Genomic DNA, 13,349 nt, shown 5'->3' with positions numbered 1-13,349 from the left:
TCCGAAGCGCTGGCGAGGAGTAAGTGCTTTCACTCCAAAGATCCACTGGAAGGCATGCCGGTGATACCTAGCTCAATAGGCATCACGAGACTTTGAAGGTCCGTATGATCCGTCTTGGAGTGTCTTCCGTTTCAAGCATCAACGTGAGAATGATGAGTACTCTTTGGAGAGATATGGCACGAGTCGCACGACGCCTCTACTTGTGAACATCCTCTCGGATTTGATTACGAGGCTGCCGAACTAGCTTCGCGTGATGGTGCTTAAGAGATCTGGGGTCTATCTATATAGCGAGTCCAAGGCTTGTTATCACTCTTCCATATCACTAACTATCCACCTCTCTATTTCGGACCTCGGTGCTTATTGCTCGAGGCTCAGGACCTTCACATAGAAAACATGGACTGGTACTCTCTTTACACGAAGCTGAAGTTCCTTTTGGATGGATTATAGGCTGGGCTTGGGATCCATGGGCTGAGATAAGCACGGATGGATGTATCGGCGAATTAATGTTCTTTCTACTAGGAACTGATACGAAGCTGCTCTTTGCACCCTTTTATCTTGGTTTCTATTGTGCATCAAATGAAGAGCGCAATTGGACGCCATCATATAGTACCCAGGAGGAGAGTCAAATGACCATAAAGTTGGAAAGTCAACCGAATTAAAATCTCGCTGCAACGTCCCAGCTGCTTATTGACAACCGAAGCAGTATAAAAAAACTACTCGTGATAGCAAGACCATTGTTGCAGTGTCACAGATCAAGCCCAGAGAGCCCGGAGAAACTTCGACATCCTCATTTTCAGCTCAATAATTGATATGCGGAATGGTTGGAACACCATATTTTAAATGCCGAAATCCTTTCCAGCTCGCCTTAATGTTATCTACTGCATTTTATTGAGCTCTGGACCTCGGTGTCGAAAAAAGTAGTTCACCGTGCCAACGCGCGAACCGGGACAAAGAGCAGTTTTCATTTCCCACGTGACCCTCAAACTTCGCGACCTCTTACTAAGGAACCTCTTGTTCTGTTTGCGACGGCCTAAACCAAATATCCACAACCAAGAGGCGCAAAGCGCCTCCGACCCCGAAAATGAAGGCGCACACGCCGGGTGGGATTGATGGGCCTGCGAGACGACGCAGCTCCATCACAGCAAACCATAGAACCAGCATGGGGAGCGGTATTCCCCTCGGGGTATCGAGAGTACGTTATTCTAGCTGGAAACTCTTGGGTATGCACTAACCAGTCTGGCTCATAGATTGCCCAGGCACGCGCAAAGACGACACAGCCTGCCTATGACTTTCTCACTGGTGCAGAGTCTACCTCGAGACCACCTTCAAGAGGAACGGCTTTTAGACAATCCCTACGTGCGCCTTCGGGGGAGGTCCCTAGAAATGATGAGCCGGATCCGGAGGCCGAGAAGAGGAAGCGGGAGATGGAGGAGCTGAGGGCCGAGGTCAAGACGCTGAAGTACACGATTGACAACCATCGACAGGAGGAGGAGGTGAACAAGTTACGGCATGACAGCGAACTTAGAGATGTGAGGAGGAAGGGGGAGGAGGATTTCAAGAAAATGCAGGCGGCGGATGCAGAGAAAAGTAGGGCTACACGGCAATATGAGTCTTTGCTGAAGGAGATGACTGAGATCCGGGATAATGCAAGCAACGAAAAGGCAGCTCTTGAGAGACGGGTCCGGGAAGTGGAAGAAAGCAAACGCGTTTTGGAGGAGGAAGTCGAGGACTCTAAGTTCGGGCAGGAGGAGACTATGAGGAGTATGGAGAGGAAGATGGCTGAGCTGGAGACCCGGAACGAAACTCTGCAACGGGCAGTCGAGGAGCTGCAACAGGATTCAGATCGGAGAGAGACTTTGTTGCAAGAAACACAGCAGCAGCTGGCTGATAAAGAAACGGCATATGGGTCTTTAGAGGCCGATGTTCTTCGATTGAAAGCACAAACTGGCGATGTAGAGACTCTAAGTGTCATTAAAAGAGAGCTCGGCGAGCAGGTTGCACACATCCGAAAGCTGGAGGTCACCAATCGCGAACAAGCTGCAGATTTGAAGCATTTCAAGAGACTGCACAAAAGTGTAGAGGTTGTCGAGGAGGAAAAGCGGTCACTACAGAGACGTCTCGATGCTATGGAGGGTCTGGAGAATGACCTTAATGAGGCAAGAATCCAGAGACAAAGATTAGAGGACGAACGCTTAGCCTGGACAGCGTATCTTCAAAGTCAAGATAGCGTCGATGGTCAACTCGAATTCGACTCTCCGGAAGCTTTGGCTAGGGCGCTCGTTGAAGAGCGAATCAATACGGCTACGCTAATCGAGAGACTGGGTGCGCTGGAACCAGAGCTTTCAGCAAAGCATAGTAACATCCAAGCACTCGAGTTTGAGAAGACTCAATTAATGGAGCAGCTCGAGAAGCTGAAGTCAGCTGGAGCGTCTGCAGGAACCGGCCCTAGTGCAAACAGCAAGGTTCAACTTCGTCTTGAGAGACAACGCGCTCTAGCAATTAAGGAAGCAGAGTACCTGCGAGCCCAGCTGAAAACATACGACACAGAAGACACAACCTTCCAACCCGAGAGCGTCGACGCTGCCAAAGTTCAACGAATTCAAGACCTCGAAGACATGGTCGAGAAATACCGACAAGAAGTCGAGTCCCTCAACGCCGAAATCTCCACCAAGGAGATACCACCACCACCCCTCGCCTCCCCAACAGGCACCAAACGCCGCCGCGACTCCACCGAAGAAAGCGAGCAACTCGGCCAACTGTGCCGCAAGAACCGCAGACTTCAAGACGACCTCTCCGCGCGCCAAACAACCATCAAGCTCCTGCAGAAAGAGCTCTCTGTCGCTCAAGAACGCCTGCAGGTCCTAACCTCGCAAAGCAAGACCCGTGTGCTCTCCCTCCGCTCAAACCCCACATCCGACTTCGAAGCCGTCAAACTCGCCACCCTCAAGACGCTCCGGGACGAGAACGCCGACCTGCTCTCCCAGCTCCGCACCTCGCAACCCGCCCTCTCATCCGTCCCGGCCTCCGCCCTCTCAGCAGCTGAGGACCGCGTCCTCGCCGCGCAGGCCGCCCTCGCGTCGGAGAAGAAGCGGGTCGACCGCCTCATGAAGGTCTGGGGCGCCAAGTCGGCCGAGTTCCGCGAGCTGGTCATCTCGCTGCTCGGCTGGGACGTCAAGTTCATGAAGGACGGCAAGACCCGTGTCACGAGCTTCTTCTACCCGAGCCAGGGCGAGGACGAGAACAGCATCGTGTTCGATGGCGAGAAGGGCACCATGAAGATCAGCGGGGGCCCGGAGAGCGCCTTCGCCCTCAAGATTGGAGAGAGCATCAAGTTCTGGGTCAAGGAGAGGGGCAGCATCCCTTGTTTCTTGGCCGCCTTAACCTTAGAGTTTTATGAGGAGAAGGCGAGGGAGGATACCTTGAGGATTGATATCTAGCTGGCGAGGGGAGCTGGCTGTAGTAGTAGGCTGTACATATCTGCTCTAGGTCTGTCTACAGGGATGTAAAGCGTACTTTTGTTGGGCGGCATTAGGCGTTGGTGGAAGGGAGGCTATCTACTACCCTACTGGACCGGTGTTCTGCATAGTTATCAGATCACGTCGCTTCCAGACATGACATTACACATTTGCATTGCAATGAACGAACATTAATAACTCAATTCTGACACCCGTGAACGAGGAGGAGGCAATACAGTGCTTTGTACCATCCCATTACGCCTGGTTTCATATACTTCGTATCCATGTCCCAAAGCAGCATAAGCGATCGTGAAGGAATGCACATAGGCGATCATGAAGTCTCCACTGCTGCTACTATTCCAAGCACTCAACGCCTTCCAAAGCTCGCATGGCTCTGGTCCCCTCGCTTTCGAATAGACCGACCATCCTCTCACACTCACTTCTCAGCTTTTCTTCTGCCGTGGCAGCATTGTGCTGGATCCACTCCTCCACGGTCATCTTCTTCTCGGGGCTCGTCAGCTCCCCATCCTTGATCTTCTGCACGGCGCCGCCGAAGATGTCAGTCACTGGCTTCTCCGCGCTGGGTGACTTCATAAAGATGGTCTCAAGGTCGACGGAGGTCCATGGCTGCTTGCTTTGGAGGCCTGCAATAATATTGCGTTTGGAGGGCGACATCATGGGAGTTGTTTCGGATAGAGGCATGCGTGGTCTTGCATTGTTCGGAGTAGTGGTCCTTGGGGCAAGGGCAGAAGGCTTCGAGGAGGGAGGGTGGTTCTCGGCATCTGAGGATTGGGGTGATTGCGACGGTGTCATCTCATTGGGTGGTGGTGTGGGAGACCGCATCGGAGATGAAGCTTTAGTTGGGGTGGGCTCGCGATAAACAGGTTCTTCAAGGATAGAGTCCTCGATTTCCGCCTCAGCCTCCGGTTCTTCGATTGATATTTTGCGAGGCCGGCCTTTTCCCTTTGCTGGTTTCGCCTTCAAAATCTTGGTAGCGGGCTCATCTTCAGCTGGCTCTAGCTCATCAACCTGTAATTCTGGGGCCGGAGAGTAGTAGGTCTCCTCAACCACGCTGACCTTCTTCATGTGAGTTATCCGCTTGTTTCTTGTCGAAGGGATGGACTCTTCGGGCTCTTGCACTTTACGGACGATCTCCTCGATGTTTCTGCTTAGCCCTTTTCTACCACCTATACCACCTCTGCCCTTTCTTATCGTGCTACCACGTTTGGTCGGGCCTCCTCGAACAACAGTAGATTGACTAGCCACACTAGCATCGGTGTCATTTTCAGATCCGTCTACATGGTCGTCTATCGAATCCTCCGGCATAGAGACATTGGACGTGACAGATCCCCTCGTGACTCTCCCAGAAGCTTTCTTCGGTGCTTGAAGAGCAGTGGGTTGCTGTTTCTTCTGTTCGACGACTGGGGAGGAACGCTGCATCGAAATACTATCTTCGAGCTCGGCTGAAATCTGCTGGGATGCTTCCTCGGCTTCCTCCTGGGCTCGACGTTCTGCTTCAGCCGCATCATCAGCCGCTTTTCTGTCTGCAGCTCGTTGTTTGGCAGAAACCTTTCGAGGCTGTTTCCCTTTGGCGCCCTTCGCCTTGGGAAGAGGTCTGGGGCTGACTTCCATTGCTTCAAGTTCAGCGTCGATAGTAGCCTCGTCAATATCTATTGGGGCTGCATCGAACATCGAGTGCGCTCTAGTGGTGGCTCTGCTGGCCCTTGGTTTCTTTACAGGAGCCATCGCCACAAGATCTCCCTCATCCTCTGTTACTTGTCGCTCAAGATCAGCTTCGAGAGCCCGGTCGATTTCTTCATCGTCTGGAATAGACATTGGTGCTCTCGTCGGTGCAACAGATGCAGTTGAACCCTTGCGAGAAGGTCTCCCCTTTCGCCCCTTGGGTTTATTTTGAGGCTCTTCATCAACACTGATCATCGAATCTTCGAGGACAGTGCTCCCTCTTGTTCTTGTAACGCGTCTCTTCGCTGGCGGTGGTACCGTATCGATGCCCGGGGCTTCGTCTAATTGTCGTTCCTCACTCTTTCGCTTTCTCCCTCGAGTTGGTTTGGGCGCTTCGTCCATTTCGACGCTATCATCCTCGGGCTCGGGCTCAACTTCGACAGGTTCGCCCTTCTTAGTCCTCGTCTTCCTTCCCTTTGCAGCTGGAACTTTCTTGGCCTGTCCCATCCTTTTCATAGTTGCATTCGTAGCTGTCGTTAAGATGCTGTCCTCCTCCTCTGCCGGGAGGTCTTCTGGTGCCTCGGAAGCAACTGTGAATGCCGATTGAGTAGATAATCTTGAGGCTTTAGATGCTCTTTCTTTCTTCGACTTGGCTCGTTTTGGAGCTGGACTTTTTACGCGTTTATTGACCAGAGAGAAGAAAGGGCAATCCGATGATCGCTTTAAATGCTCATCCCTACCGCTGTTTAGCAATGTCACTGGAGGCAAGAACGACCTGAATACTCACATTGGCTTGTCTGAGTTTTCCCATCCATCTAGAGCAAGAGCACAATACACGCAAGTTGCCATATCGTCGTATTCTGGTGTGGGAGTATACTTCCACCCCGCGTCCACCATCTGGTTGTGACATTAGCTTTGTAAAAAATCTACGAAATCTCCCAACACACCTGCTGGACCTTGCACTTCCAGCCCTTCTTGCTCTCGTGCGGCCATTTATCTGCAAACGTAGCTTGCCGCGCCTCAATCATCCTGGAGCTTGAAGGGTGTTCTAGGCCAAAATCCGCGACCTGCTTCTCAACAGCAGCAAGAATCGCCCACCCACAGTCCGACGAATGCTTTAAGTGTTCCGCCAATGGATCATCGCCCTCCTCCCATCCATCTAGGGCTTTATGGCAGAGGAAGCAAACGACATTATCGGGGTTGGAAGGTAGCGGGTGGAAGAAGAAACCGGCTTTGGCAAGCTAGAGGCGCGTTAGAAAGCTTTACAGATATCACCTCGTGTGATTGGCACAAACCTCGGCGCCCGAGAGAAATCTGTGAGGCCATTTCACGGACTTTCCGCCTTTTGTACTCGCGTTCGAAGCTCTTCGTTTTGACAGCGGCTGCGGGGTGAGGAACGATGCGAGCCGTGCCTCGTATGTGAAGTGTTCGTCTGCGATATCTCCAATCGCCATTTTCGCGTTGGATTCGTGTTATGGTTGGTGTATCTAGGTATACGGAAATGGATCTCAGTACCAGGTGCGCGGATGGTTTGTTGTGGGGCGCAAGTTGGACCGCGTCGACTTTTGCAGGTCGGGTGTGCGGGTTTTGGTGGCGGATCGGGGTTGGAGGATTGGAATATCTTTTTTCTGAGGTCTGGTCAGTAGCAATTGTCGCGTTATACGCGTCGATATGCCAGATATCCTCGGGCACAGTTGTTGGTGTTGGTTTTAGATTGAGATCTGTTGGTGAGATGCGCAGAGACAAGATTCGCGAGTTTGGGATTTTGGTAGAGATTCTGCCATGTAAACACGCTAATTGACCGCCAATTGCCTGGGCTTAGCGCCCCAATCCTGTGTCTCTGTCCAGATACACACAGATAACCATCTGTCTATCTTCCAATGCATTTTCCGTTGATGCCAATTCAAATGGGGTCTCTACTTTATTCTCTCAAAATTCTAACGCTGTACTATGTTCGTTCTACTGTGTCCTGTTCTGTTACTTTGTTGCTCACTAAGCCTGTAATGGGAAAGGAAATGATCAGGCCTTCCTATCTATCTAGGTATCTTTCTCTGTCTCAGATCCATCAATCACATCGGGATTGTCCTCCTTCGCTTCGCCTACTTCACGTTCTGACCACCACGATAATGAGAACTTCGAAAAGGGCGGAAACACGATGGGAGAAATCCTATGCTTGGTTCTATCTGGACGAGCTCGAATGCTCTTCTATCTATCCAAAAGAGTGTAGGGCTCACGCGAGTAAATCGCGTCCACAAGTCCAAGGTCGAACGTTGGTGCTACTTTGCTATAATGTATAAGTCGATCCATCAATACGAGCAGACAGCTGCTGAGAGGCGCTCTAAGGCCACATGAGACGCTGTTAGCAATTCCGCGATCGATGCAACTTGAACAGAATTGGTCGGCGGCAGCTGTAGTTCTAACGGTACACTGCAGAATGAAGGTACTAACATACATCAAATGATGTGGTTGAGGAGTTTGAGATGATTTTATTCATCTGGTGGTCGCGTACAAACCCGGTATCACTACTGTACGATGCGCCGATCGGTCGCATACGAGGCCGGTATTGCTCCTATCATTTCCACAAGAACATCTGGTGCTCTCTGATCAATAATGTTAATATGGCTGCTGAACCCAGGCAATCTTTGAACCACCGGCCTTGATTTATTGAGATCATTCGATTGGTAATCCGGCCTCTTACAATCGAATCTCGCGAGAATATCTGCGGAGACTTCTCGGAAACTACTGAAGTACTCGTCGAGGCATATCGAATTTGATTTACTACCTGTTCTATTTACGCAAGAAGCGCTCGGAACATGTCAAGCCCCATCGGCCTCGCCCAGCGATCGCTCATCCCAGCTGTCCAGTACGAATTCACAACTACACAAGCGTGTCAAAAGTGGTTCCGAGACTTCCCTTTTTCTAGGCCAGAATGCCTTCAGCTCTCTCAGTCTTTCTTGTAAGACGTCGAAGGATTACACTTATACTTCTGCCACAAAACACCAACAACAGAAAGCACCTTCCCATCAATCGAATCCTGGGTCAAGAGTTCAGTTGCGTCAGACTAGATGCTCGTCAGCCGAAACTGCGAATTGATGTTCAAAGGTAGAGAAGCGCTGCATGGCGACCAGACCGAATAAAAAAAATGATTAATTAATTTTATTCATGCAGATTTTTAGCAAAAATCAACTGAAAGCTCAATTCATGGGTATGATGTTATGAGGTTCCAGTCTACAAACCTAATTGAATAGGTTTTTCGTTCTGATCATTTTGATATCAACTGTTGGGAGCCTCGCAAAGTGGCAAGCGGCTTATAGCCACTGAGCCAACGCGCGGTCCCCACCAGTCGATGAAATTGAAGCTCAGACTTGAGTTATATAACTTAGATATATTTTTTTTCCCTCTGTGTGGGAAGAAAGAAGCGAGAAAGTGAGAAGCGGCCGCAAATGTGAAGCGAAGGACTTGAGTAAAACATTGGCAGAATTGTTCATTAGCGGAAATATTAGTAGCTGTAGGACAATAACGTCAACAGATAAGACGTAGATCTTGTATTTTATACTATACGTCATTCTTAGGGTTTGCTGATCATTCTCTATGTATATATCTCTCTGTTCCAGAACTGATGGCGTTGGAGGGCAGCGGCGGAAGCTGGTTTCCCGTTTCTGTGGCGACGCTGATATCGAGAGGGGGACTTTATGGCGTTATTTGAATGTGATTTTACCGACGCAGTGTTTCCTCTCTTGCCGTCCTCTAAATTCTATCAACGTATTTCTCAAAGGAGATATGGCTGGCACGAGTGGGTGTCGGTCCGGCTCGCTTAGGGGGAAATCAGGGGGCCCGCTTAGCCGAGTGTCCATCTTGGCAAAGTACGTAAGTAAACAATCGCCTCAGCTTCGCCGTGCCTATACAGACGCCATCGCAACTGCAGTAGGGTCGAATTGCGAGAGAGAGAGAAGTAAGTAAAAAACTGGGGAATTCGAGAAGAGGTAATCATTGAACCAATTCCCTGCCCGTAAAGGCTATCGTATTGGTCTACGGATACTAGACCATTTCATGGTCCCGCCAAAGATTTAATGCTCTCTTAATTCTTCTCCCTACCCTTCCAATACTCTTCAATCGATCCTCTTCGGATATTATTAGTCTTGAGCCATGTAAATTTACATGGCGAGCCCCAGTAAACCTGGTACCCCCTCGCGCCCTTCTGTGTACTGCCTGCAGGTCGGTGATCCAGGATAGATCTCACCGGCCAAACATTCGATCGACCTCGCTTGACAGCCAAGACTTCCTGAGTTTCAGTCTCGTCTTCGAAGCCCTCCGAGCTACCGCAGTTGAAGAGTTGCGAGTGTGTCGGCTTCTGGCTTCCACCTTCACACAAACTGACGGCTGTCGCGTCTTGGCTGAACCTTCCGCTCCGTCTCGGTCTCGCATCGCCGCCTTCTGCTTCACCAAATTCTCCGATCGAATCGCCCATGCCGACTCTTCCTTCCTCCTCATCCTTTTCAGAACCCTCAACACTCAGCTGTCCCTCGGCCCTCACCGCGTCTAGCGTCCCCCTTACCTCACAAATCCTCTTTTTCTTGATGTCCCAGTATCCACCGCTTTCCACAGGATACACAGCATCCCCCTTAACGCTCTTCCAAGCCAGATACTCCCCAACATCACTCTCCCCTTCTCCGTCCTCCAGATAGTCACTTACCCTGACCACTACACTCAACATCCTCCCGTCAGCAGCCCACACCCTCTACGACTCCCCCAGTCCCTCCCCAACCCAGATAAAGCTTTCCTCAGCCGTCAAATTCAGCTCCTCCCTCTCCGGCTCTTGCATAAAGCTCATGATCTAGTCCTCGACCGCTCGCAGATCGGCAAAGAGCGAGATGAAGGGACTAGCGTCTAGGCTTTCGTGGCCGCAGCCTGAGAATTGCTGTAGCAGGTGGTTGCGGACCTCGTCTTGAAGGGCCGAGACGGTTCTCGGAAAGGGGATGCTGGCTTCTGCTGCTGCGAAGCCGACGAGGTCTGGTGAGGTAGGGGATTTGGAAGTCTGAAACTCGACGCGGTAGAGGCGGTGTGGGATGTCGATGGGGCGGATGAGCATCGAGCGGGCTGGAGTCGAGGAGGGTGAAGGAGGTGGCGAGCGAATTTGTGGAAACTGTAATTGCGGCTTGTTCGTGGCTTGCAAGGGTGCTGGGTCAGAGAGGTCGGAGTCCATGACCATTTCGGCGAGGTTGATATTTGTAGTGGATGTTTCTGCGTGGTATTTGGACTTGCTCATCATGGAGTTTAGACTTGCAGTGGCCACGCCCGTTTTATATCGACATATCCCTGTGATTGAAAATCCCAGTTGCCGAGAAGAGTTTCCGATGCGTACATGAAGTTTCTGCGATACTGTTGCCAGGCCAAGCTTTCATCGGATGTCGATCTAATTCTGTGTCGCTTCAAAGCCTACGAGTTTCATATGGCTTTCCTCGATGGATTTTCCAGGATTGAAAGGAAGCTTTGATGTTCAGGTGTCACTTGAAGTTACACACAAACGATCAATGGAGCTCTATTCCCTTTTGGGCCAGACAGATGCTTTGAAAAATGCTAAATAGTCTTTAACGAACGTAAGATAAGCTCAACAGAAACAAATTTTGTACAACTTGGTGACAGATCAGTCTACGGCTCGGGCATTAAGCTAGCTGCAGCTCTGGACCAAGCGTAGTTCATGTAATAGAAGACTAAAAGTTCTTTACTGCCAAAATTCTGCTAAGTGGTTGTCCAGGATGAGTTCTTACTATTCTGGTGCCTGTTTTGTTTACTTTCTCCCTCGCGAAATCGGAGACCTATGAAGTAAGTATCTTTGGAGACGAAACTGGAGACACTTCGATTGTGTGAATGAAACTGAAATCTAGTAACTTATAATGCAGGTAGATGATGAGGTCTGTACCAGTCATTTCTGCTACAATCTTAGCCTCTCTGCCCAGATAACATACACTTTACTACTTTTAACTGCCCAGACCTAAAATTCAACATCAGATTCCGGCACTAGAACTGTTACTCCCCTTTAAATTATGTAGATGCCGAATGGTATCTCCCATATATGCTAAGATTATCGAGCGGAATACATCCTGGAAGAGAAGCTTAAGGACCTAAGAATTTGGTCGAGAGCCCTGCCACAGAAGCAAGAGCAGTGTTTATCATGCTAAGAAGGTGAGTATCCGTCACAGTCTGTTGTACCTTCCATGGTCAATTATAAATAGATCAGCCTCGAGGAGGCGGGTCTGAGAAAGGCTCTCGACGATTTCAGGGGATACTACATGCATGCGTCCAGACCTCACCCATTGGCTCGTCGATAACTACCACTAGGCTAAGTAGTTGAGGATAGAAGTGATACTGGGGCTATCAATACTGTCGAGCGAGTTGACCTCGTTGGGCTTTCAATATTGTTTGCTAGGCTTTTCGATTTGTTTCCTGCGCTCGGCCGCGTCGCAGGAGTAGTTGACACCCACCCACACCATACAGCAAGACCAGCAGTTTAGAATCACCAACTGAGAAGAACCCATCTCCAAAATTGTACAAAAAAATCACGCTGAGACAAGTAACTTCTGATTTGGATACCGCTATCCCAGAGCTAGCTCCGCATGGGAAGTGCCACCCTTGGAGATGCTACCAGGCACGGCACTCCGCTGGCAGGTGCTACAAGCGTGGCTGAATGGACCAGGTATTGACTGACATGTACTTTAGCGTCTCATCTCATATGCCGCTCAAATGGTGGTACAAGCTTTCGCTACGCATGCCTCTTCCCATGAATGCAGGTACCCGACGTGCCTGCGTGTTGATCAACGACACAGCTTTCTGTACCCTGTCTGAAACTGTGTAGCCCACATGTCATTTCCCTCGAGGATTGCCGGGACCGTCACTTTTAATGTTACAAAAGTAGAGGAGGATTACCTGCACGGTTTGTATCTGATCCAGACCTCGGGTTCCCGGATTCATATCCTTCGATAGCACATCATTGGTGGAGCTCGTCAGGGAAAGTTCTCTCAAATGGATCTTATGTGTTGGCTTTAGTTTTGGATATGGATATATTGTGCGTAGAAGAGTAGGTCGGCTGTCTTTGTTCAAATTCCCATAAAATACATTTGCTCAGCTGGAGTGAACTTCTCTCCTGTGGAGGTACGACATATCCCACCACCCCCCGCAGTGTAACACCGTTACAAGTGTCGTATTGGTCGCACTGCATGAAGAGTGGTACCTGAATTTTGCATGATCCTTCATCTCACACGTCGTATTTGGCCTAATTGACACAGAATCAACAGCTCTCCTTTCTGCTTCCTATCTCGCTTGTTCGAAAGAAGGTGTCCTAAGCGAAAACGCTCCAGTCACTTAACTCGCCTCTGATACTTCGATGCAGGAAGGAAATCTCTAGCGAGGCTCCGTACTTTCTCTCTTCATATATGAGACCGTGCTCCCACATTAACTTTGATTACCACTTTCAAGCATATACACACACGTCTCAGACACCGGTCTCAACAACATCAAGTCAACAAGAGCCTGTCGAAGCATCACCTCGGTACACCTGCCATTGAGATATCACCCTCTGCTACTACAGCTCTAACTTCCAAAACAGATACATCATTCAAAAGACACACGCTTTACAAACGTCCCTCTCAAGAAACCGCAAGGATGAAAGTCCAAGTAGGTCCAGCCTTCAAAACACCCACCCACCCATCCATCTTTCCCCCTCTCCCCTCTCACCTCCTATCCTCTCAGATCGAATCCCACTTCCAAACCCATCGCACCCATACATACCACAAAGTAAGCCAGCCCACAGCTAAGAACCGCCCGCCCCCCAGCTCCTCATCACGCTCCTACTCACCCTCCTCACGACCCTCACCGCCGCGCTCCCTGCTCTCCGAGACTACACCGTCGAGATCACCTACCCCCCGGACGTCGGCGACGCCAATCCAGCCGACGCGGACCGCCCGTACTACGTCAACTGCCGCTCCGGCGACTCGGCCGACGACTGCGTCGCGCACCACGGCGCGCGCTGCTCGGCCCGCGGCGAGTTCTTTGCCAGCTCCTCGGCGGACGATGGGCGCGGATGCACGAGCAGACAGTGCTCTTGCCGCTCTTGAGATTTTCCTGTCTAGCTCTCATGCTCCTCTCTTCCCGTCCTCTCCCTTTCCTCATTCACTTCTCTCCCAGGGTCAGCGATGGCGTTTTTCGGCTGGTAGT

At 50.5% G+C, this 13,349-nt stretch overlaps 5 protein-coding genes across 5 annotated transcripts; 2 read left to right on the top strand and 3 right to left on the bottom strand.

Annotated features, from left to right (window-relative positions):
• Nucleotides 1-1,081: 1,081 nt before the first annotated feature.
• On the top strand, nucleotides 1,082-3,437 carry L3040_002007 (uncharacterized protein; the record flags this gene model as incomplete). Its single annotated transcript, XM_007289429.1, has 2 exons — nucleotides 1,082-1,192; nucleotides 1,248-3,437. The coding sequence occupies 2 exons, from the start codon at nucleotides 1,082-1,084 to the stop codon at nucleotides 3,435-3,437; spliced, it is 2,301 nt and encodes a 766-aa protein (XP_007289491.1).
• A 372-nt stretch (nucleotides 3,438-3,809) lies between these two features.
• L3040_002006 (uncharacterized protein) lies at nucleotides 3,810-6,592 on the bottom strand (the record flags this gene model as incomplete). The annotated part of the gene is made up of 4 exons (XM_007289430.1): nucleotides 3,810-5,874; nucleotides 5,926-6,035; nucleotides 6,086-6,379; nucleotides 6,434-6,592. The coding sequence occupies 4 exons, from the start codon at nucleotides 6,590-6,592 to the stop codon at nucleotides 3,810-3,812; spliced, it is 2,628 nt and encodes an 875-aa protein (XP_007289492.1).
• Nucleotides 6,593-9,216: 2,624 nt separating this feature from the next.
• L3040_002005 (uncharacterized protein) lies at nucleotides 9,217-9,852 on the bottom strand (the record flags this gene model as incomplete). The annotated part of the gene is made up of 1 exon (XM_007289431.2): nucleotides 9,217-9,852. The coding sequence occupies one exon, from the start codon at nucleotides 9,850-9,852 to the stop codon at nucleotides 9,217-9,219; it is 636 nt and encodes a 211-aa protein (XP_007289493.2).
• A 120-nt stretch (nucleotides 9,853-9,972) lies between these two features.
• L3040_002004 (uncharacterized protein) lies at nucleotides 9,973-10,407 on the bottom strand (the record flags this gene model as incomplete). The annotated part of the gene is made up of 1 exon (XM_066156977.1): nucleotides 9,973-10,407. The coding sequence occupies one exon, from the start codon at nucleotides 10,405-10,407 to the stop codon at nucleotides 9,973-9,975; it is 435 nt and encodes a 144-aa protein (XP_066012977.1).
• Nucleotides 10,408-12,797: 2,390 nt separating this feature from the next.
• Nucleotides 12,798-13,249, top strand: L3040_002003 (uncharacterized protein; the record flags this gene model as incomplete). Its single annotated transcript, XM_007289432.1, has 2 exons — nucleotides 12,798-12,809; nucleotides 12,968-13,249. The coding sequence occupies 2 exons, from the start codon at nucleotides 12,798-12,800 to the stop codon at nucleotides 13,247-13,249; spliced, it is 294 nt and encodes a 97-aa protein (XP_007289494.1).
• Between the last annotated feature and the right edge of the window lie 100 nt (nucleotides 13,250-13,349).

This window comes from Drepanopeziza brunnea, assembly GCF_022702325.1.
Source record: "Drepanopeziza brunnea f. sp. 'multigermtubi' strain 214-2 chromosome Unknown ctg2, whole genome shotgun sequence".
Taxonomy (NCBI): domain Eukaryota; kingdom Fungi; phylum Ascomycota; class Leotiomycetes; order Helotiales; family Drepanopezizaceae; genus Drepanopeziza; species Drepanopeziza brunnea.
Note: the sequence above shows the minus strand (reverse complement) of the source record. Positions and strands in the feature narration are given on the sequence as shown.